The 24030-nt window shown below is 40.9% G+C and overlaps 1 protein-coding gene across 1 annotated transcript in view; it reads left to right on the top strand.

Moving 5' to 3' along the window:
* The window catches only part of GCN1 (GCN1 activator of EIF2AK4), a gene marked incomplete at its 5' end in the record, with an annotated part of 43295 nt that extends 24383 nt beyond the window's left edge, over window positions 1-18912 (top strand). The window contains 27 exons of the mRNA XM_082491911.1: window positions 156-321; window positions 1287-1481; window positions 1672-1918; window positions 2559-2680; window positions 2989-3103; window positions 3590-3769; window positions 4098-4318; window positions 5044-5112; window positions 5260-5398; window positions 5506-5702; window positions 6066-6208; window positions 6981-7098; window positions 7258-7473; window positions 7813-7977; window positions 8397-8558; window positions 9011-9103; window positions 9368-9511; window positions 10490-10759; window positions 11060-11173; window positions 11697-11927; window positions 12564-12757; window positions 13387-13501; window positions 14666-14762; window positions 15101-15249; window positions 15825-15929; window positions 17397-17615; window positions 18199-18912. Coding sequence (XP_082348037.1) covers window positions 156-321; window positions 1287-1481; window positions 1672-1918; window positions 2559-2680; window positions 2989-3103; window positions 3590-3769; window positions 4098-4318; window positions 5044-5112; window positions 5260-5398; window positions 5506-5702; window positions 6066-6208; window positions 6981-7098; window positions 7258-7473; window positions 7813-7977; window positions 8397-8558; window positions 9011-9103; window positions 9368-9511; window positions 10490-10759; window positions 11060-11173; window positions 11697-11927; window positions 12564-12757; window positions 13387-13501; window positions 14666-14762; window positions 15101-15249; window positions 15825-15929; window positions 17397-17615; window positions 18199-18324 — 4312 coding nt within the window. The 3' untranslated portion in view covers window positions 18325-18912. The remainder of the gene's footprint in view (window positions 1-155; window positions 322-1286; window positions 1482-1671; window positions 1919-2558; window positions 2681-2988; window positions 3104-3589; window positions 3770-4097; window positions 4319-5043; window positions 5113-5259; window positions 5399-5505; window positions 5703-6065; window positions 6209-6980; window positions 7099-7257; window positions 7474-7812; window positions 7978-8396; window positions 8559-9010; window positions 9104-9367; window positions 9512-10489; window positions 10760-11059; window positions 11174-11696; window positions 11928-12563; window positions 12758-13386; window positions 13502-14665; window positions 14763-15100; window positions 15250-15824; window positions 15930-17396; window positions 17616-18198) is intronic.
* Between the last annotated feature and the right edge of the window lie 5118 nt (window positions 18913-24030).

Below are 24030 nucleotides of genomic sequence, written 5' to 3'. Positions count from 1 at the left end.
GCAGCATGGGGCTATGTCATGAAATACACGTAGGTTGGACACTCTGAAGCTCTTCAGTTTCGTAATGGTTCTCTCTCAATTTCTGTAATGTACTATCGATAGCAAATGTGATGCTGTGAAAAGTCAGTAAGCTCAGGAGCTCACCATCTTTGCAGGTGCGGCATAGCTTTGGCACTCAACAAGCTCTCACAGCATCTGGACAGTTCTCAGGTGAAGCCCCTCTTTCAGTTTTTTGTACCGGATGCTCTGAATGATCGCAGTCCTGAAGTCAGGAAGTGCATGTTAGATGCAGCTCTTTCAACACTCAACACTCATGGCAAAGTAAGTCTGAACATTTCTCTCTCTAGAGGTGGAAAAAGATGGAATGAAAATGTAGTACTGTGTTGGAGCCCACAGATTTGTTTTTATTTTTATTTCTTTTATATTGCTGTTACTCGTAACAGGTGAAAACTTTCATGTAGTAGGAATTTTTATGTGTTTGGAGTCGTTCTGTTAGTGACTAGTGTTGACTAAGTGTAGTTCTTCCCTGTCGTTGCTATAAAAAAGAAATAGCCCTGAATCAACTGGAGTTAAAATGGTATCAAACTAGAGTAATAAAAGCAAAATCAGACCACAAATCTTTTAATCGTGGGAAGGTGAGAATTCCTTTTCAGGCCTCATGCAAATCAAAACATGAAAGCTTGCTGGTCGTTGGCTTGATTAAATTGAAAAGTCATTCAGAGAATTGAGGATCAGCCTTCTCTTTGCCTCTAGCCCTTCTCCAGCAGTGTTATTTGGGGGAGGCGTGCAGGGTGTAAATTGTTCAACTTCTCGTTTCCCCAAGATGTGCCGGTCACCTCTTCTGGACAGCTCTCTGCATTCCTGTTAAACCCAAGACAATTGGGAGTATTTTCTTATTATTCATTCTTTCCTTCTGCTTCTTAGAAAAGCAGTGTGAACTTTCTTTTATCTTTCTGTTCTCCTTCTGCAAACGGAGCAAGCAAAAGCGCAGGCACTGACCCTTAGGCTAGCAGACTTGCCTAGTAGCCTGCATTGCTTCTGGCAGAACATCATGCTGGCGGGTTTGTGGGATCTAATTTGTAAGAGCTAACTTCTCTCTAGCAGGCAATATTTGTTGGCTATTGGGATGCCACAAGGTTTTATGTGATGTGACACATTAAATGAACTGTAAATACAGTGTGATTGTTCAGTTTGTTGGCTCAGAGAAGAACAAACAAGTCCACTGAGCATAGCAAATCTCATTCTGAGTGGACTATAGTGGCAAGTTCTGTGGTTTTGTTTTTCAGGACAATGTTAACTCTCTCTTGCCAGTGTTTGAAGAATTCCTGAAAAATGCTCCTAATGATGCCAGTTATGATGCTGTCAGGCAAAGCGTGGTCATTCTGATGGGTTCACTGGCAAAACATCTGGACAAGAGTGACCCTAAAGTGAAACCAATTGTTGGCAAACTGATAGCAGCCTTGTCCACACCATCTCAGCAGGTAGGTGACTTCCTGGAGGAATTCTTGTGTTCCACACAGAGTCAGGTTAACAATACGATACTTTTAGGGGTGTCAGAGAGATGAAAAATAGCTCTGGTGGCAGAAAGCTGTCATTGTGGGTGCAGTTTGTGGGGAAGTTATGTTGGTGATGACTACTTTGTGATCTGATAGCTGGTGGATTGTTTTACAGGTCCAGGAGTCAGTGGCAAGCTGTTTACCACCTCTGGTGCCTGCAATTAAGGAGGATGCAGGAGGAATGATACAGAAGCTAATGCAGCTGCTTTTAGAGTCGGATAAGTATGCTGAGCGCAAAGGTGCAGCATATGGGCTGGCAGGCCTGGTGAAAGGCCTTGGCATCCTCTCTCTCAAGCAGCAGGAGATGATGACCACACTGACCGATGCTATCCAGGACAAGAAGAACTTCCGTCGGCGTGAAGGTAAGGGGCAAAAGCTTTTCCCTCCCAAATACTTCAGATTTCTTTTGTATGTACTACTGTTGTGGTCAGACCAAATGATACCTGAACCCTGTGCTTGGTTTATCTACATTAGTTTTAGTAAAGTTTGAAGAGAAGGAAATGGGGAGTGTCTGTTATGAGGCCATTGATTGTGTGTAGTGTCCTAAAACTGCTTACTTTGCATTGTGGAGGAGGAAGGGTTTCTGGTCCTATACAACGTTCTTGGCGCCTCTCCCTCCTGTTTCCAAAGGCAGGTGTTGCCAGGTGGGCTTCTGCTTCCTGTGGGACTGTACGTATCCGGCTCCAGCTGGTCCACAGGGGCTTTCACAGCCTATTTGTTCTTTTTGCTGCTGAACGTTTCCTGTCCTTATTTTTGTTTACCTAAGCTAGGACTCAGAGGACTGTTACACATTTTTAAGGATACTGGGCTGCTTGTCCTTTCTGAGACCAGACATCCCTACCACAGCAGTAGCTGCAAGTGCAAGAAGGCAAGAGACTTTTAGCTTTGAGATTTAAGTGCTTTTGGAGAAATTCTGCAGATACTTGGCAAATTCTGTCTTCTCTTTCCATCCCCTTGAAATGAAGTTGTATTTTCCTCTGACTGTCCTTTTTGGTTTTTTAGGGGCTCTGTTTGCCTTTGAGATGCTCTGCAGCATGCTTGGAAAGCTCTTTGAGCCCTATGTGGTTCATGTGCTACCTCACTTGCTGCTTTGTTTTGGAGATGGGAACCAGTATGTGCGAGAGGTAAGATGCTTTAAATTTCAGCGAACAGACTGTTAAGAGAAAACCAAAATGGAATGGATATGAATACTGTTTGTAACTAGGCAAATTGAGAAGGTGGATCTATTCCTTGAAATACCACTAATACAATTTGATCTTTTTGATAACTGAAAGCATCTTATTTCATTGGCCATTAATTGGGAGCTACTTGACTAGATGCATCATTGTACTTAGATACTATTTTATGCGAAGGCTTTGTTCCCATTGAGTCTCTGAGGAAGGACAAAGCATGCGTTGTGACACAACTTGTAAATGTTCTCTTCTCCCTGGAGGCTGCAGATGACTGTGCCAAAGCTGTGATGAGCAACTTGAGTACTCATGGAGTGAAGCTGGTTTTGCCTTCACTTCTTGCAGCACTAGAAGAGGAATCTTGGAGAACCAAAGCTGGTACGGACCAATATCTGACTGACATGACTGAGAGTAACTCACAGTTTCCTTCGCTGTCATCCCCCTTGTTTATTCCTTCATCCCTGCAGATGGCTCTGATAGTTTATTGTCTCATAAGGAGACTGTGGAACAGCTTTTGAGATATGCGTTCCCTGACACATTTGAGCAACTTCTTTTCCCCCAGCAGAGTCCAGGGACACTTTTTACCCCCCATCTCTCAAGAAGTACTCCAAAAGCTGGAATTTCTCCCCCCCCTCCCCCCCCTTTTCCCTGGTACAACAAGAACAAAAATTTTTAGGGTCTTAAAGTGGCATAGAGTGGCTTAGTGCATTTCAGCCATTCTGTATGTTCTCTGATGGCTCATACCACTTGTAGATTTGAGTTTGAGGTAAATGCATTCATCTTCTCATACCTCCTCTTAATGCTGTGTTTTGTTTTGTGTTTTGTCTTTTTTTTTTTCTTTCTTTTTGTGTACTTCATGCACAGGATCAGTGGAACTGCTGGGGGCTATGGCGTACTGTGCTCCCAAACAGCTCTCTTCCTGCTTACCCAATATTGTGCCAAAACTTACTGAAGTGCTCACAGATTCTCATGTGAAGGTGCAAAATGCAGGTCAGCAAGCTCTCAGGCAGATTGGGTCTGTCATCAGGAATCCAGAGATCCTGGGTAAGAATTGTCACCATCTCTAATGTCCTGACATGACCATGGTTTATAATAGCGAGGTTTACATTCAAAACGTTTAAGATTAAATCCAAACTTCTACAGAAATGAAACTACTCCTAGAAAACTATAACATGAAAGCTTAACAGCAGCTTTTGAATGCTCCTATCCATTTTTTCAGCTAATGTTAATAGGGTTTCCTCTGTCCCTGTGCTGCTAGTTGCTTTAAAAGGATCTAAAACAGCCCATGAGGATCTAAAACCAGCTCACCCTGACGTGTGTTTTTGTTTCATGTATAAATAAAGTCTTTTCTCTCTTTTTTAAAAACGTTCAGCAATTGCTCCAGTTCTGTTGGATGCTCTCACTGACCCCTCTAGGAAGACCCAGAAGTGTCTGCAGACTCTGCTGGATACCAAATTTGTCCATTTCATTGATGCCCCATCCTTAGCACTGATCATGCCAATCGTTCAGAGAGCTTTTCAAGATCGTTCCACAGACACCAGGAAAATGGCTGCCCAGATCATTGGGAACATGTACTCCCTGACTGATCAGAAGGTACAGTGCTGAAAGCGCTTTCTAACTGTATGCTGTATTTACTGTGTAGGAGACAACAGAGCAAGCACTAGAGAGAATTTATTTGGTTTGGGTATTTTGCTGTTAAGGTAGAAAATATTAGAATCCACACAGCTTCTTTAATTAAATGTAGGTAAATGACGAGATAATAGCTGTAAAGACAGTCATAATTCTCAGGGGCTTAAGACTGTCAGCTTTGTACTTTGGTCATCTAGTTATTACTGGATTTATTCCTGCAGAAAGGTCTTGTAATTTTTACTACATAAGAAATGCCTTAACAAACAAACAAAAAAAACAGTAGCAGTGAAACACAGATCAGCTGCTTACAAATGGACCCAGACTTTGTTTGAAAAGTATTTGTAGAGCCTCCCTGTGTGCTAAAGATCTGTGTTTAATTTTTGTGCTGATAATCTCTACCACTAAACCTTTTGTAAATGTTACGTGTTGCATTTTCCTTAGATACAAAGTGCCAGGCTGTGGGTGAGCAACAAAAAGGTTTTGAGTGATCTGCATGGAACTCATGTTTCTTGGAATTACAGAACAATCCAGTGAGCTTATTTGCAGGATTGTGAAAGCAACTGATTAAACTCTCAGTCTGTTAAGGATGATTGCTAATAATAAGGGGCTGAATGCCCTTTACATGAAGGTGACTTAGGTTTCTTTCTCCTTTTGAATCTAGTTCTTACTCTTCGGGCTCTTTGTTTCAGGATCTGGCTCCTTACCTACCCAGTGTGACTCCTGGACTGAAAGCATCTCTGTTGGATCCTGTACCTGAAGTAAGCCTTCTGTACAAATAGTTTGTTTTTCAGTGCATTAGGTTAGACTGTGTCCTAATCTTCTGTAGATCTCTAATCAGTCTGACACATCTGTCTTAGTAACTGTGACTGGATAGTTTGCAAATCTCCGTTCCTCTTGTCTGTTAGGTGCGTACGGTGTCTGCAAAGGCACTGGGAGCTATGGTGAAGGGCATGGGAGAATCGTGCTTTGAGGATTTGTTGCCATGGCTGATGGAGACACTGACATATGAGCAGAGCTCAGTGGATCGATCTGGTGCTGCTCAAGGTGGGGACAGCTGTGTCTGAATACTGAGCTCAGACTTTCTCCTGTTAAATCAGATTAGCTTGTTCTTTCATGTGTTCATCAGCTCTGTTCTCTCCTTTTTTCCCCAGGTCTGGCTGAAGTTATGGCTGGTTTGGGGGTAGAAAAGCTGGAGAAACTTATGCCAGAGATTGTAGCTACTGCCAGTAAAGTGGATATTGCCCCACATGTACGAGATGGTTACATCATGATGTTCAACTACCTGCCAATTACCTTTGGAGACAAGTTCACTCCCTATGTTGGTCCCATCATTCCTTGTATCCTTAAGGTATGTAGCAGTGCCCTGAAGAGTTTTGTTTATTAGAGGATAAAAAGAAGCCTCTAGAGTATTTTAAGTGTCATTTCCAATAATTGTGGGATGTGTAGACTTGTCCAGCATTGTTGGACTATAAGAAAAAAATATATAAAAGAATGTAAATTATAAATGATTTCTTCTTCAAAGTTACTTGTTTGCTCTCTTATGTTTGTAGTCACTACTAATTTATTGAAATCACCTTTGTGCATTCACAACTGTATAGTTAATTTACTTTTCATGGCTGAGAGAGAAAACATCATTTTGTTTTCCTCCTGCTGGTCTTGTATATTGTGCTGAAAAAACCCAGCTTTCACAGACATTTTTCTGTCTGTTCAGGCACTGGCCGATGAGAATGAGTTTGTGCGGGACACTGCCCTGCGCGCTGGCCAGAGAATCATAAGTATGTATGCTGAGACTGCCATTGCACTTCTCCTGCCACAGCTTGAGGATGGCCTGTTTGATGACTTGTGGAGGATAAGGTAAGGGATAATAATCTTATCTACAGATGTTTCTCTTCCATGGATGAAAAACTGGTGTGACGTAGACTCTATGTTGCTCCTCAAGGAAATGCAGAGACCTCCTAAAAAGCAAAAGCAAGTGTCTCTTTTTGCTTGTTGATTTGAATATGACACTTTATAGTGCTGAGTCTGCGAAGCCCTGCCAGATGTGGATAAGGTTTCCTGGTACTTGCAAAGCATTCCTACTAGACTATTAATTCTGGTAGTGATTCTGAAAAACACTTCCAAGGCAGCTGATGTGGCAATATTTAGCCCTCATATATTGGTTTTTATTTTTCAAAATGCTGAGTAAGTTACTCTTGTGTATGGAAATGTGCAGCGGAGCGCTCACAGCTAATAGCAATTGCTCAAAAATTAGTTGTACTAAAAGGCTTGTGTCAGGTGACCTCTGATGAGTGCACTTATCCCAGGTGAATGTCCTTTGGGTTGAGACAGATACTGGCAATGCCTTATTCCTTTCTAGAGTCCAGGCTGTTCCCTAATTCATTGTTTTGATATGGGAATTCTCTCAGCCCCCTCGAGTCTGGAATTCATTCCTTCCCTTTCTCTTTACTATGCTGCTTCTCAGCCGTGTAGGCAGATCGATCTTAGCTATCAGTTCATGCAGCATTTCAGTGCTGACCTAGCTCTTTGCCTTGCATTTTGCTCATGCCTGTATTTGACATATTGTTGTATTTGGACAGGTACCGCTTGAATACCCTGTGTGTAACACTTGACTTGCTCCTTTTGCCAGGTTTAGCTCAGTTCAGCTCCTTGGAGATCTTCTATTCCATATCTCAGGAGTCACTGGAAAAATGACCACAGAAACTGCCTCGGAAGATGACAACTTTGGAACAGCCCAGTCAAACAAGGTAAAGCTATTCTTGTCTGTTGTGCCTTTATTTTTTTTTTTTTATCTTTTTTTTTTTCAAATCAGCATGGGAAGCCTGCTAGAAAGACGTATTGATGTATTTTCTTCCTTTTATAAGTTTCAGGAGTGGATAATACAGTTTTGTGGTATTTCTTTTCAGGCTATTATTAATGCTCTTGGCGTGGAGAGGAGGAACAGGGTGCTGGCAGGGCTGTACATGGGCCGCTCTGACACCCAGCTGGTGGTGCGTCAAGCCTCCTTGCATGTCTGGAAGATTGTAGTCTCAAACACTCCTCGCACGCTGCGTGAAATTTTGCCGACCCTCTTTGGGCTTCTGCTGAAATTCTTGGCCAGTACTTGTGCAGATAAGCGAACGGTGAGAAACTGAGTAATGCCTTCCTGTTACTGCAGGTGACCATATAAACTAATTCCTGAAGAACACGGGATAATTCTTTTCTATAAATCCCTCCAAAGCTGTCATTAATTTAACTGTTCTGAGCATGAGTATGTCTGAGTTCTCTCTTTGCTGAAGGCATCTATGATGACAGTAAAACTATTTTTCTGTGGTTACTTATAATAGTAGTGTTTCCATTCTTACTACTCTGTCTATACTGTGAACAGAAGTTTATAGTCAAAAGTTAACATCTGCTCACAGTTCACCTTCTTAATTTTTATAGAACAGGAAAATGGTTAATGAATACATTTTTGGGGACAGGTTGCAGCACGGACATTGGGAGACCTTGTCCGAAAGTTAGGAGAGAAGATCCTTCCTGAAATCATTCCTATTCTGGAAGATGGACTGAGGTCAGACAAGAGTGATGAGAGGCAAGGAGTCTGCATTGGGTTGAGTGAGATAATGAAGTCTACCAGCAGGGATGCGGTAAGTTATATGGGGAAGGTGAAATCTCCAGTTTCCCAGATATTTATGTTACGATGCAGGTATTGCAGTTGAGACAGAATAACACAGCTGGTGCTGGGCTTGTTTTATGGACTGAATTCAGGGCTTATAACTAACATGAGTTGCCCACTCAGGCGAATGTATGCATTTGTATCTGTCGGTAAATTTAAAACATTGCACAGTTCTAACTTTTACGAGATATAATAATAGAAATCATCTACAAGGTAGCCTTAGAGCACTTCAGCTATTTGTGTTGATTAATCCTGGTTTTCTTCCAACGTATTTCAAGTAAACAGCAATTTAGTTTCAGTTGTGCAAATTTTGCATTCTTAGCTGCTGTACTGAGATGCATGTGTCTGTTGTGCTTTAGATATTCTGTAATTCCATCTCTACGTCTTTAGGTACTGCTTTTCTCAGAGTCCCTAGTTCCTACAGTGAGAAAAGCGCTGTGTGACCCTCTGGAAGAAGTCCGAGAGGCTGCAGCTAAAACATTTGAACAGTTGCACTCAACAATTGGACATCAAGCTCTTGAAGATATCCTGCCGTTTTTGCTGAAGCAGCTGGTAAGCATTGCTCAACACTAATCAACAACTTGATCAATGATGTTGTGGGACAGGTTTTGAATAATTAGCTTAAAGGCAAAGCAGGATTGTAGTGGCAGACCTTCCAGGGAATGGCAGCTCTATATTGTCTCCTCCATGGAGTCATCCTAGCCATTGGTAAGGAAGTTCTTGTGGCTAAAGCATAGGCCTAAGGATTGCTACATCTGGCCCTGCTAGGGAATTGCCATCCTCGCTGCTGAAGTTGTATGCCCACCACGCCGCATGTGGAAAATCTTTCTGATGTGGCAACAGAACTTGGTTTGGGTTTTTGCTATATAGTATGAGAGCATTTTTGGATAGAAGGACTTGTGCGGTCGTTATATGATCACATGGTAAATTGTCACTTGAAATAGGGTTTAGTTTGGTGTGTCACAGATTATTTCTCAGGTTTATAACTTTCTCTCTCCCTGTAGGACAATGAAGAGACATCTGACTTTGCTGTGGATGGTCTTAAACAAGTTATGGCTGTCAAGAGCCGTGTGGTGCTGCCTTATTTGGTGCCAAAGGTACAATTGGAAACAAATTTTAAACTTTAAAACTGTGCTTTTTCCTCTGCTTGCTGCCAGGTTTTTTTTGACCGATATGCCAAAAGGAAGAGCATAGTTTGAAATTTTCTTCTGATTTTATGCTCAAAACATTGTCATTTGGGTTGTGATGCATTTATACTTAGAAATTTTTCATGTGGTAGATGAAGTGAGATTCCTTCTGAAAAAACTTTCTGCTTGTCTCATTTTTTTGTGTTTTGTTTTGTTTTGTTTTTTTTCTTTTAGCTGACTACTCCCCCTGTGAACACCCGTGTGTTGGCTTTCCTCTCATCAGTGGCAGGGGACGCTCTGACACGGCACTTGAGTGTCATCCTGCCTGCTATGATGTCTGCACTGAAGGAGAAGCTGGGGACCAGCGAGGAGCAATTGGCAAGTAGTAGCATGGCTCAGCTCTTTGTTATGACAGGTTGCCTGAAGATAGTGCTTCGGGTTTACTTCCCAGCACAGAATCTGTGTTCTCTAGATTCACAGATTGCATGGTTTAATTCAGTCCATTAGCTTCTTCAGGATGAGTTTTTTTTGCCTGGTGGCATATTGTGAGTCGAAAAACGTATGCTTTCCAAATCTATTTGCATCCATGTAAAAGTCTCTTTGGCCTGCAACAGGATACAATTCTCAGTTCACTTATTCTTGGAGAATTGCCAGAGTGTCTAGTTAACTTTGTATTTATTCTTGGTATAGAAGACAGAGATTAAAGGGCTGAAGGGAGGAAATCTCCTATTTTGCATGCAGTGCTCCTCCTGTACTGCTTTCTGAAACATCTGGTATTTGGACTCCAGAGAACATCCTGGAGTTGTGATTGCGGATAGACATGTACACAAGTTGGTGAATGAGGAGTGTTAGTGACAGAGAGAGTCCTGTTGTCTGTCTGCCGTAGACGCTCATTAGCTCAGCTTCTAGCCCCAAGTCTGCTTGGAGATCTCTAATGAACCCACAGACATGTCTGTAATTAGTATTATGATGCCCAGCATTAAACTACCTAAATTAAAAAAATGTTCTCTGACAAGACCCACAGTCTCTGAGGGGTGACTAGCATCGGGGAGACTGAGCTACTCTCATTTTCGTAAATTAGCCCTTCTGCAGCTGGAGAACAACCTGTGCAGCACAGTTTAGCAGAGTTTGGTCACCTGTTAAATTTCTAGAGTTGGTTATATAGCTACCTCTGCTCCAGGATTGAATTGAGCCTTTACTGGTGATGTGACCAGGTATTTAATGAGAAACAATTAGCAAGTGGGATATGGTGTAGTATTTCTCTAAGACATGATGCTGTCGATAACATGGGAAACGGGGCTAAATCTGGCTTTGTTCTATTTGAGAGTTAACATAAAGTTAATTTGGACTCTTTAGGAGATGGCAAACTGCCAGTCTGTAATCCTGTCTGTGGAAGATGATGCTGGACAAAGAATTATAACTGAAGATTTACTAGAAGCTACCCGCAGCCCTGAGCTGGGAATGAGACAGGCAGCAGCCATCATTCTGAATATCTACTGCTCCAAGACAAAAGCGGACTATACCGGTCATCTCAAGAGCTTGGTTTCAGGCTTGATACGTCTGTTTAATGATACCAACCCTGTAGTTTTAAATGAAAGCTGGGATGCACTTAATTCCATCACCAAGGTGAGAGGCAGCTGAAAAAGGTTATAGTGGTAATGCCTGGCGAGGAGAAAACGGGGATAGCTGGTAAAATACTGCCTAAAGTTAACCTTCTGTTTTGATTGTAAACTACATGTATATTTGCAAATACTGCAAAGGTTTGAGAGTTGCAAGATGAGGTTGACTTCAGCATTGGGAGCCAGTAGCCGGGTCTTTGGAGGAGGCAGGAAACAGGTGTCTTCTCTTGCCACACCTGAGAAGAATTCACAAAGAATAGCTGGTTGCCATGTTGCCTCATCTTTGTCTCACCTCTCTCTCCTGCAGAAATTAGACGCTGGGAACCAGCTTGCTCTCATTGAGGACCTGCACAAGGATATCCGGATTGTAGGGAATGAGGCCAAAGGCGAGCATGTGCCGGGATTCTGTATTCCTAAGAAGGTAAAGAAGCAGAATGAGTGTGGATTCGTCACAGCCAAAATACCCACCTTTTAGGGGAACTGATTGATATGACTTTACAGCTATTAGAAGCAGTGACTATTGGGGCACTCCAGACCTGTATGTTGGAGAGACTTTTTGTAGGTCACTGCTGCTCCTGAGTTACCCTGCAGAAGCCTCCTCTTGTAACAAGAGCTTTGACAATTCTGTTACGCGTGTAAGTCATGGTCACTGGTTGCTTTTTGTGGGGGAGTAAAGCTGGACTTCTGTGCCAAATTTCTCTGGTTTAAAAATTCCCTGAACCGCCACCACTTTTCTCATAGCAACTGGTTTAGTAAGGCATAAATGCATGAAATCAAACCAAATAAAAGTAGCTCTGCAAATGGGGAAGCAGGCAGCTGAAGGTCAACAGGAAATTGAGAGAAACTCTCCAAGTTTGTGCATCTGGTGTATAAAAGGAGCAAAAATAAGATACGTGTTTTTTGCATCTTAGCTTCTAAACTTTCTTATCCAATTTTCATGACAGGGAGTGACTTCCATACTCCTGGTGCTGCGGGAAGGTGTTTTAACTGGTAATCCAGAGCAGAAGGAGGAAGCAGCAAAGGCCTTAGGGCTTGTTATTAAGCTGACTTCTGCTGAAGCTCTTAAACCATCTGTGGTGAGCATTACTGGGCCGCTTATTCGGATCTTGGGAGATCGGTTCAGCTGGAATGTCAAGGTGGCTCTGCTTGAAACATTAAGCCTTCTTTTAGCTAAGGTAAGATTCAAAGAATTGACTGACTGTGGTTTGTGAACATTTTCCATGGTAACCTTCTGAAATAATCTGTTGCTGTTCATGTAAATACAGCTAGGATGTCTGCTGGTGTGGATTTGATATTTAGGAATGACACTGTAACCGGATTGCATTCTTCCAGCAGCTTCTGGCCAACCAAAAAAGCCTCCAATGCTTGAATCACTTGGTTTCTAAGAAATATTGCTAAATGTTGATCCCACTTTCAAGGGATTAAAAACTACCACGTAATTAATCTCTTCTCTATCCACCATTTTAATGTATTGTTAAGTGCAGAGATGATGAGCATCCTATGTATCTTTAAACTGAGCTGAGCTTTTTTTAGTGCTCTGTATACAAAAGGCTGCTCATGATAGTGTAAAATTTTTCAGCAACGTTACCGTCATATTTCAGCATGCAGAAAACTAGATTTGAAAAGGTTGAAGTTTTGTGGTCAAGTATTGTTTTATGTTTCTCCTATTTTAGTAGTGTGTTAGATGTGAGTAAGGACTATTTGTGATAACTAACTGCTGTAGAAGAGGTCCTGCCGTTTCCAGACTTTGATTTCTAGCCACTGTTTCAGACTTAACTGCACCACTTTCCATCCTTTCATCTCTGGTATAGGTTGAGATTGCCCTGAAACCATTTTTGCCCCAATTGCAAACAACCTTCACCAAAGCTCTACAAGACTCAAACCGTGCTGTTCGCCTTAAAGCTGCCGATGCTCTCGGTAAACTCATTGTCATCCATGTAAAAGTGGATCCTCTCTTTACGGAGCTACTGAATGGAATCCGTTCCAGTGATGACTCTGCCATCAGGTGAGCCATAGGTGAAATCTCAGACCTTCCTGCTTATTCAGGATGTAAGAAAGGACGAGGATGAATGAACAAAACTATCACAGCTAGCTGTGTAGAATTGCTTCCCACCTCCCCTTCTGAGAGTAAGATTCACTTGTTAGTGAAAGCAGTTGACTGTTAATAAGGGTTGTAAAACAAAGAATGGGAATGGTGGGGACTTCCTGAGTCAGAAGCTAAATGGTGACAGTGTATCAGGGGAAGCATTGCTTGGTACCTGCCCAGTTCTCCTCTCCCCTGCACAGCCCCCAGCAACCCAATGCATCCCACTTTCCCATCCCAGGCTGTATCAATTGTCAGTCTCACCTGCAGTAATGCAGCTGTTCTTGTACATGAAATGCACAGATCCCTAAAAAATTAACTTCCTGATTTGAGAATTTTTTTAATGTTGGAATAGTCAGAAAATATTTACCTTGTAACAGACAGACACAAGCCCACTAACATGGTAATAATCTCTAGCATGGAGTTTTCAGCAGTGCAGAGTGTCAGTCTCCTAAACTGAGTATGAAACTATTCCAGATATCCAGAGCTCAATTTCTTCTTAAGGGTGGGGGCAGAAGCAATGTTTGACTGTACGTTGTGATCACTTCCAGGGACACAATGCTGCAAGCTCTGCGATTTGTAACACGAGGAGCTGGTGCAAAAGTTGATGCTTCAATTAGGAAGAATATCAGCACGGTGCTTCTAGGGATGCTGGGACATGATGAGGTACTGCTGCAGCCAGCTGCAAAGGATCCCTGCTGTAGACAGTCTTATTCCTAAATTTAAAATCTGAATTTTCTAACAGAATTACTTTTAAAATAACTTCCAGGAGAAATTACTAATGATAGAGTGGAAAGAAACTTATATAAAGAAGCATGTAGTTGGGCATTACTCACTAAACTGAATACGGTCTGTAAAATCTATCTCGTTGGAGCCTTGTGTTTGCCGAGAGTCAGGTGCAAGAATTATGGAACCCTAGCCAGTCACTGGTAGCTCTGAAAATCCATTAGTTTAATGTTTCCTTAGCAACCGTATATGTGGGTTTGACCTGAAGCTTCTCACCAACATGTCTGAGGCAGCTCTGAAGTCAGATTTGCTTTTTATCTTGGGGAAAACCTGCAATACTGTCACTATGTTCCCATACGTGTGTTTGTAGGCTCTTGGGTGGGGTCTGTCATTTAGTGTGAGAAGTTTTTCAGATAATGGCAGATTTTACTCCCAACAAGCAGGAAGCTCTCCAAGTTTAATATAGGGCGTTCTGTATATGGCAGATAGCAACAGTATCATCTGTGATATTAAAATTAATCATCTAGTAATTTCTTCCTTATGTTTTAATCTGTGCAACATAGACATGCAACTGTTGGCACGCTAGAAGTAGAAAACATTGAAAAATTTCCACTGGATAGTAAGTTTCAGGGTGGAGAGGAGTAGTAATGGGATGGTGGTGTAAGCAAGAGAAAACAACAAAAGCCTGCAAGTTTTAAATTAAAATTAGTATGAGCTTGTAACAGAGATAAGCTCGCCTAGAGATGAGGAGAAGTAATGCTTACTTTCTAGACTGTGAATCTAAACTTAATTTTAACACATCTGTTAAAACATTCAATTTCATCTTTATGATTTTTCTATTTAACAAATCAGAATTTATATAAGATCTCAGATTCTCTTCTGCTGGTTTTTATTTGACTGTGGATTTGGCTTTAAATTCCATGATGCACAAGAAACTTTGTGAACTGACAGAAATCCACAGGTAGTAGGAGTGAAAAGTGTCTTACTAATTTCCTCCTTCTGTCTTTATTTCATATAATCTTCTGGCACTTGCTCTTCTCGCTCCTTATCTCTGATGTGTATTGAGCTCCACCAGTGTTACTCTTTTCTTCGTTTCCTCGTTAGGATGCCACCCGCATGGCCTCAGCTGGCTGCTTAGCAGAGCTGTGCGCATTTCTCTCAGAAGAGGAGCTCAGTACTGTTCTCCACCAGCACTTATTGGGTAGGTGACACTGTTTACGGTGACCGAAACTGACTCTTGAAAGCAGGGGAAGATACCTTCTTACCCATTGGTTCAGGGAAACTTTGTGACTAATCGTTTAGGTTCACTGTTTGTGGCTGGTTTCTGTGTCTGCCCAGACGGTGTTCGTGTCTGGTCGAGGTGGTGTGTTTTAGAGCTGTTTGTATGGCTCTTTAGGAGGAGTGGAGGAAACAAGGCTTTGTTGTAGATACTGCTTATTTCATTTTATGGAAGTAAATTGACAAACTGACAAAAGCTGTCTTAGATGAAGAGGAACGGATGGCAGGAGCTCTGCTATTGTTCTGTTCTTTCATTTGCAGCAGATGTCTCTGGCATCGACTGGATGGTGAGACACGGACGAAGCCTGGCGCTCTCCGTGGCTGTAAACGTGGCTCCCGGCAGGCTGTGTTCCCCCAAATACTACACCAGTGTTCAGGAGATGATCCTCAGCAATGCCACAGCTGACAGGGTAAGTGCTGCGTGACAGTGGGTGAGTTCTTGTTGCAAGCGCTTGTTGGGAGTAATTTTAAAACCTGCAGGTTCTCAGTTTTACCAAACAGAACAAAAGTCCCCAAAAAGTCCAACTGGAAGATTTTCCCTTGGCTAGGTGTAGTTTTCTAGTGAAATTATACAGCTGTTCTGATCTCTGTGGAAACCAAGATTAAATAATCTTCCATGGCAAAATAGTTTTAATTGGGAGCAAATAGCGTTTCTGTTTCACTATTAAAGTTCTCATTCACAGGCCAGGTTTAAAAGAAGTGCAAATACTTCATTTTAGGAGGAAGATTTTTAAATCTACGGTTGAATGAGTAATTTGGTGTGGGGAACCTGGGGGCTCTGTGCCACCTTACTCTGTGTGGCTTATAGTTGCATTATGATTTTTTCATCGTACTACCCAGTAACATTAACCCAATGCTTTCCTACTTTGCATGCTACAATTTTTTTGAAAGATCGGTTTAGCCTTTCTCAAAAGCTTACCAGATCATAAACCCAGTTATAAATGCTGTTGAACTCTGCTGTAGTAATACCTATTTTGGTCTTTAGATTCCCATTGCAGTTAGTGGCATCAGAGGGATGGGCTTTCTTATGAAATACCACATGGAAGGAGGAGGGAACCTGCCTCCAAAACTCTCCAACCTCTTTATTAAGGTAAGACTTTTTATGATAACTACCTGGCATTGTTCTCCTGTGATCTCAATCTTTGTTTCAGCTAACTTACGGGTGGCTTTCTCTACCAAATTTCGGTGTGGTAACCCAGCATGAAAACCGAAAGCTCAATTGCCTTATTTTGGGAAGTTCTAAGTCCCCTAACACTCGGACACCTAGATATGTCTTTTTGTGGCAAAGTACAGCCAGAATTACTTTATCAGCCTGCTTTGCAGTTGTGAATACAATACCGCAACCCCGCTGTAATATGGAAATTTGACTTTTGATCTTTCTGTGGTAAACTTCAGGTTTGATTGTTATGAATTCATTTTTTCCTTTGCAGTAACAAACAGCTGGCAGAGAAGAGTGGGGGAGAGTAGTCTGGTTTCTTAAGGTTGCTAAAGGTCAAAGGACCTTTCTTAGAAAAACATCAAATACCAACTCTTACCTTATCTTGGTTTGTTGCAGTGCTTTTTGACTTCCGCTATTGTGGAAGGGAGTAGCTTCTAAAGACTGAGATAAAAAGACGATTGAAGTTAACCCTTCTTTCAATTCATTTACATTTAAATATTTTACCTCAAAATTCCTTTCTTTCTTGGTTGTTCTGTTTCTTTGGTGTGGTTTTTTTTTCTTTTTTTTTTTCCTCTCCCCATAAAAATATCTGTCGTGGTAGACAGGATCTGAATTTTGAATATTAGAACCTCAGGATGTTTTTAAGGTCTTAGAAAAGATAGGGGAAGATAGAGTGAGGGGTAGTGCTGGAGCAGGAGATCTGTTTTATATTTTGTGTGTCATCTTTATTGTAAATAAAAATGTGTTACGTTTTCATGTTTTACTTTCTTTTCAATTTACTTGAAAAACTACCAAACATGCAAGTTGACATAAGGCAGGCCATCATTCTTCAAAGCAGACTGTTTGAAATCCTACATTCAGATATGAATTTGTATCATAGTGTTGTATTAAAATATAAAAGTGTCACAATACCTTTATCACAGTATTAATAATGCAGTTGACATTCAGGTGTTAGCCTTCACGTTTTAAATGTGTTGAGATTAAATAAAAAATACAAAGCTTGACTTTTTTTTTTTTTTTAATTTTAAAATGAAATCCACTGCTGAAATCCACCTTATACTCCAACCAGACACTGACTTGGCTTTTGCTGCGCTTAGTGGTCCTTGTAATTTCCTGAAATAGTTGACAGAAGCGTGTGAACCTGTTGTCCACCACATATTTAGAAATTTTTTCTTTTGAAAAGGTGTCTTGTTTTCAAGGTCTGATCTTCTCTTAACTGTTACACAGATTAGTCAAACTTGCTGGTAACAAGTTTGTCTCTTGTGTACCTGTGAGCTGAAAATTGCTTGCTTTTCTTGTTGTAGTTCAAAATGCTTCAATTAGAAAAAAAGATGAACTAGTGCTTTAAATACCTGTCCTTGGTATATTTGAATTTAAGTCCATCTTTGTCTCCTTCAGTGTCTCCAGAACTCATCCAGTGACATAAAGTTAGTTGCAGAAAAGATGATCTGGTGGGCAAATAAAAACCATCTTCCCTCGCTGGATCCTCAGACAATTAAACCGATTCTCAAAGCACTTCTGGACAACACAAAGGACAAAAACACCAGTGTAAGAGCCTACAGCGATCAAGCTATTGTCAATCTTCTGAAGATGAGAGCGGGTGAAGAAGTGCTTGAGGTATGAGGCTGTGTCACGTTGCTCTGTGCAGGGGTAGGTGTTGTGCCTGGAGCCTCGGGATGTGCTGACACTCTTGTATGAAATAGATGGAGTGGGGCATTGCTGTTTGCATTTAAGCCTTCAGCAGAATTTTCATGCTAAGCCTTGAAGAAACGTGCAAATTATCTGATACTGAACAACCTTACAGTGCAGTATTAATAAAACCAAGGTATTTAACACCCCTCCCGTGTTTAATATCATAGCCTTGCTTTCAAAGTGCCTTAAGCCCTTACTGTGCTGTAGTTACCTTACCTAGGACTGCTAGTTTATCGCTTTTGTCACTTGTGTAATCTTACTGCAGCATTAGTGGTGCTAGAGAGAGCGTTTTAGGATGAACTACTTCGTACATCCATTTCCAGACCTCTTTTCTAAGTCTTAGCTGTTTTTGGATAGTTCCCATGTCTGGAATCATAAAAGCAGATGAAGGATTTTGGTATGTTTGAAAGATTTTAGATAAATACAGCTTGTAAGGCACTTACATTTATTCTTATTTTGAATGGTATGTCATAAGGAGTTGGTAATTGGTGTTGTCTTCCTTCCGCAGTCGGTTTCCAAGATTCTAGATGCTGCCAGCTTGGAGCTTCTCAATGAAAGCTGCAGGAGATCTCTGAAGAAGCTGGCTGGCCAGGCCGACTCTGATGAACAAATAGATGACACTATACTGACGTGATAATAAAGTTCCAGAAGACAAGAAAACACTGAACCAACCGCTGCATCAGCATTTCAACTCAAACAACTATTTTAAATGTTTTCATTTTTGAAAATGTTAATTCTGATGGGATTTCATGAAAAGGACTCCCAGAGAGTATTTTAGTATCAAATATACCAGGATAGCCTTAATTAGACCCACATTAGCTGAAAATTGAAAATTTGGTCCCCTTTTTGAAATAGATAATGCGCAAGAAACAGATATACTAATCAATACTGGTAAATTGTGGCCAATTGTGAGATGTGGCTAGAGCACATCAGGCTTAAACTCTGGTGACACCTATTACCTTTCCAGGGTCTGTGCAAAAACTCCAGCACTGGAAGTATTGTTGGTCTTTTCCACAGACCCTGTGGAGCAGGAATAGAACTCGGTGAAAGTTAAAGCGTATTGTTTTTGTGTACTGCTAACTTGCTGCTTGTGACGGTTCTGAAGACTGAAAATCCCTGTAAAACAAAGTATTTAAAATAGCCTTAGAAATCACAAATGCAGAAGGGGGATTAAATGCAGTCTGTTTAAAGAAGGAACATTTAATAAAGGCTCTGACTTTGATCCTTCTGGTGTAAACTGGTCTTTTAGCAAATTCACGTGTCAACAAACTCATACTGTGATTTACTTTTTGGACCTGCTTTTTCTAGGGCATACAGTTTGTAGAGAGGGTAGCGCTGTAATCTATAAAAACCTTTTGCAAAACTGAGGCAAGCTAAGGTTTAAAACCAAGACAGAATTGACATTTAATGAAATTTGCAAGTAATTACTCCTATTAATTTCCAAAGTATTTTTGACTACAGACAGCTTTTTAGATATTCAACTTGTGAAAAGACCTCTATTTTTATGTCTTCAAAGGCTTCACAAGATACTTGGCACTTCCAACATACAGATTTATTTTTTTTTGGTCAATGACTTGTACTGCTCCAAGAAAGCAGTATTTTATTTTACCTGGCCACATACACTTCTTTTTTATAAATCTATTTAAATTTACTTATATCTTTTATGCCACTTGATGGAAATACTGAAAATCTTGTTGCAGAATACAAATTTTTAGAAGGAAAAATGAGCTTTACATTCTATGTAGAGTAATAGTTAAGTGAGACTTATGTATTTTATGAAAGTATGCAGAAGCTGGTTGCACCTGAGAAGCTGGAGCATTAACATTTGTTGTGTCAAATGGGTGGGTGGGGTGTGGGGGGGGGAATCTTCCTTGCATGTAACTCTGGATGGCTCAAACTGTGATGAAGGGAGGAGAACACAATACTACACATCATAAAATTTGAGAACGTGAAATGTAACCACATGGGAACACACATTCTGGTAGAACAATTTGCTGATTGCTATGGCAGTAGCAGCAAATGGCAAAACATTTTATCTTCACCATACTAATGCCTCAAACAGCAAGATACAATTTCGAGTAGATATTTGGGAGTGCTGTGCTTCAGTCTGGTCAAAAGCACAAGAATCTGTCAAAATGTTCTTGATGTTATGTCAGCTCCCAAGCCTGTGGTGTGGGCTCCCGGCAACAGAGATTTGCTGTAGGAGTCAGTGGAATACTGTTAGAAGGGGCTTGGGAAAATCAGCTATTTTGCCCCTTACCTAAGATAGGCTCAGCTCCAACTGAACCACTGCTAACTGATTTCCATGTAACTGTTTTTTATAGCATTGTATGATGGAGATTCCATAACCTCTCTATGCCATCTACCTCATTCTATAAACTTTTCATACTGTCAGAGCTTACCTCATGTCTAAAAAAAAAAAAAAACAAACATCTTCCTTGCTGCTACCTGAGTCCATTGCTGCTTGTCCTATTCCCACAAGCATTGAAAATAGTTCATTTTTGCAGCAACCGCATGGTCACTTCAGTCTTCTCACCCCTGGACGAAACAAGTTTAGATTTTCTAAGTTTTTTCTCATAGATTTTCATGTTTTCTAAACTTACATTGCTGCCCTCCATATTTGTTCCATTCTGATTCATATTTGCCTCATGGTGTCTGCTGCTGGACCAGGTCTTCTAGGGAAGAATATTACTTTTCAAGCCCTGCATAACACAGTTTTCTATCCCAACACAAAGTCTGGTTGGTTTTTTTTTTTACAACAGCACAGTGCTGTTGATGTGTTTAGTTTGGGATCAGCTATGAAGCCAAGCTACAAAATTGCTCTTTGGCTATTTATTTCCAATCTTGTATTTATGCAGTTGGTTATTTCCACAAAACTGCAGTACTTTCCAGTCGGTCTTACTGAAATTGTATTCTACTTATTTCATAACGTTTATCTGCATTCTGAAGGCGGTTTTTAATTCTGATTTTGCCTTCCAAAATACTCCAAAATCTTAAACCATCTTAAAACTATGTACTTTGCACTGAATTGGTAATAATCAAAGAGTGAAAACTCAACTAAATGCTCTTAAGGATTTGGCAGTCTCTTGGCACTGGAATTGGTTTCGCCTATAATGAATTAGCTGTGTTTTGGGATAACACAAGAACAGCAGTTAAACCGTGCAATGCAAAAACTTCTGTGCACTGAAACATGTACAAAATTGTATGCCACTCAAAACCTACTAAATAAGTGGCAAAAAGTTCCACGGGTGTTCTGGAATCGCTCACTTCACTGCAGACAGGAAGGGAGGAAAACATTGCAAGTTTCTCTGAAGAATGGCTGTTGAGCTCTTGATCATGGGCACCCTGGCTTACCTATTTTATCTCATGTTCTAACTGATGCTCCACATAAACATATCAAAGAAAATTACATTTAAATATAAGTCCTTTTTAACTTGTTAAATAACCTTTTGTTATTAAGGCTTTTTTGATGATTTCTATTTTCACCTTATGCAGCAGTAAGTGGAAAAACTCATTCACCTTTCCAAACAGCAGCTGAATTTCTGCACTCAGTTTAGTTGTTTCTGAGAGGGAGGAGTAAAAAGTAAGAGCTCACTTGCACTTACTGAGAATATGCTGAGTTTTCAATTGCAGTGAGACACTGAATTTGGATTTTAATAGCTACTTTTCACTAAACTATTTATACACTGAAATATAATACATCAGAGATAAAATACCCATAATTTTTGCCACAACATGAGATCTGATAAATTGATTGTGCCAACTTGGAGACTAAAGAATTAATTTTTTTCTCACTTCAACTGTCTTAAAAATACCAGTTGTCAGTAAAAGATAATTTTTCCCCACAACCGACTGTAATAACATCTTTGAACTGTCAAGCAATTGTCTCTGAGTGACAGCTGAACTGTGTGTATTTCAAGAAGATCAAAAAATAATTTATGAGCGATGTTTAAACTTACAAGGTGCTAAAAATCTCAATGGAAAAGAGACAAAGGTGAAAGCATAAAATATTCAAATATTTTGATTCTTTTTTTTAGGTAAGACACAGTTTTTACTGTCCATTTTCTTAAGTAACCTCACACTTTTCACATTATGAGGTTTCATGAGCTTAAAAATAAAGATAATAGGAGTCATTGTCATTTTGGGTTTGAGCTGGTGGTTTGTATGCCAGATTCAAGGGATCTCGCTACAGCTACACAGCGTCCTCAGCTACCCTGATGGTTGGGGCACGTGTTTTGATTATATGATGTCCTGCCCAAGTGCTTTCCTGGGGTGGGTGATACGTGGTTGAGCTAGCTTTAGCACTGGGCTAGGGTTGGGCAAGCTGCAAACCCTCTTCTAATAGGGTTTCTGTGTGCATGTCTGCTAAATAACACACGCAAATGTCTGGTAACGCTCCAGCCTTTCTCCTGCTCCTCAGTTAGCTACATCATACATTTGAGGATAATGCAGAATGAGCTATAGGGTGTGGCGTTTTAAATGCATGAGTTGCAGAGTGAACAGAGTGAACATCAGCTGGAGGTAATGTAAGTGGATTTCAGGACGTGTGGGACTTGACGGGTGAGCTTTGAAGGCTAGAATACTTTTTTGAAGGTTGAGATTAAGGAAGATTTATAATTAAAACCACAGACATTAGCCATATTGTTGATCATCAGTATTTAGAAGATGCGATTTTATGTGCTAAAAAAAATCTTCAACCCAGACATGCTATTTTAGCCGTACTGGGTTGGTTTGTTTCCAGATGAATTGCATACAAATTGGACAAATGTAACTGTGGAACCATACCAGAATAGGAAATTGCAATTTGTTAGAGACAATTGCCTTAAAAAATATTCTTATTCCTCTTAACCAAACCCTAGCGTATAAATCCAGAGAAAAGAGTTTATAGCGTTTGAGTCAGTATTAAGGGAAAAAGCAATATGGCGAAAAACTGTCTGTCTTTCTCTATGAAACATTCACAGATCACAGCAGAGTTGTGGCTGGAAGGCACTTCTGGATTTCAGATAGTCTAACCCCTGTGCTCAGAGCACGGTGGAGTAGTGCAGGTTGCTTGGGGCACTGTCCAGGCAGGTTGGACACCCCAACCTCCCTAGGGAGCCTGCTCTGGCACATGAGCACCCTCACAAAGGCACTGACACCATTTGCAGTGGTGATGTCCCACTGATTTCAATCTTTTTCTTGTGCTTGGGTCCTACCAAAAAGATCCTCAAAGTGGATGCATCCTACTCTTTGAGCATCTTTAGAACAGCTAATTAGATTGTAATTATCAAAAGCATTACAGGTTGGTACTTTTCAAGTTAACGGTCCTTGATTTCTGCATCATCTTTCTTTTGCCGTAAAGACCATAATGGTCTGTGTTCTTCAGTGCTAACACAGCTCTCCCCATTTGAGACAAATGTATGTTAATGAGATATTTGTGTCAATGAATTGTAAACTTACAGTTAAAATGAAAAAAATCAACTTAGTTTAATCTATGCTAAACTAAAATTACCTTTAAGATAGGTGCAATACCTGGCACATTGCCTTTTGTTATTGTGTTTTTATGTATGTATTTAAAAGCCTTAATAACTGGCAAGGAAGTCCTAAGTAATTTACATATTCTACAGCAAAACACTGTGTTGTTTGATCTCAGGAGTTCAAGTACCAGTATGAACAAATATTTTTGTAGAAAAATAATCAAAGAGAAAATCAGCACTCTTCACGTGTTGTGCCTCCATCTAAAAGTGGAGATCACCTAAAAGGTGACTGTAGTCTTGCAGAGTTTGTGAAGTCAGTATATGTGCAAACTGATAGCAAAATTATGCAGGCAGTTTGTGTGTTATATTGCGAGAGTGTTGTTTGAAACTCTGTGGGTTTGGGCTGCAGACGGTGCAGGCACAGCTGCCCATGTGTATGGGGTCAAGGCCCTTCCTGAGCGATACACATACACGTCTGGATTAAAAAAAAACCAGGGCTAATTCGAGACTGGCCTGAATTTCCAGGCCTGCAATGACACCCTGGCCATTTCATCTCACTTTGCTGTGGGTTTCCTCACCTGCAGGTTGGGTTGTGACAGGAACTGTTCTTGTACCAGTGTGGCTTGCTGCTTTGGTTAATGGGCGTCTCGTTGAAGATGCAAAACATGTTCCCAGCCATTGTGGTCTGCTCACGTGCCTTCCCAGGAGTGGAACTGACAGTGCCTGACAGCGCTGGGGCTCCCTCACACCTTTGGTGCTTTCCTGGGGTGGCCTCCCCTCCTGCAATGTCCATGGGCTTCGTGTGAGTGGCTGTGGGAGCTGAGGCGGGCCACGCCGCTGAGCTGGATCGGCGGCTCCGCACAAGGAGAAGACGAGCTGCCGGG

This window comes from Vanellus vanellus (assembly GCF_965231255.1).
Source record: "Vanellus vanellus genome assembly, chromosome: 16".
NCBI classification, from domain to species: domain Eukaryota; kingdom Metazoa; phylum Chordata; class Aves; order Charadriiformes; family Charadriidae; genus Vanellus; species Vanellus vanellus.
Note: the sequence above shows the minus strand (reverse complement) of the source record. Positions and strands in the feature narration are given on the sequence as shown.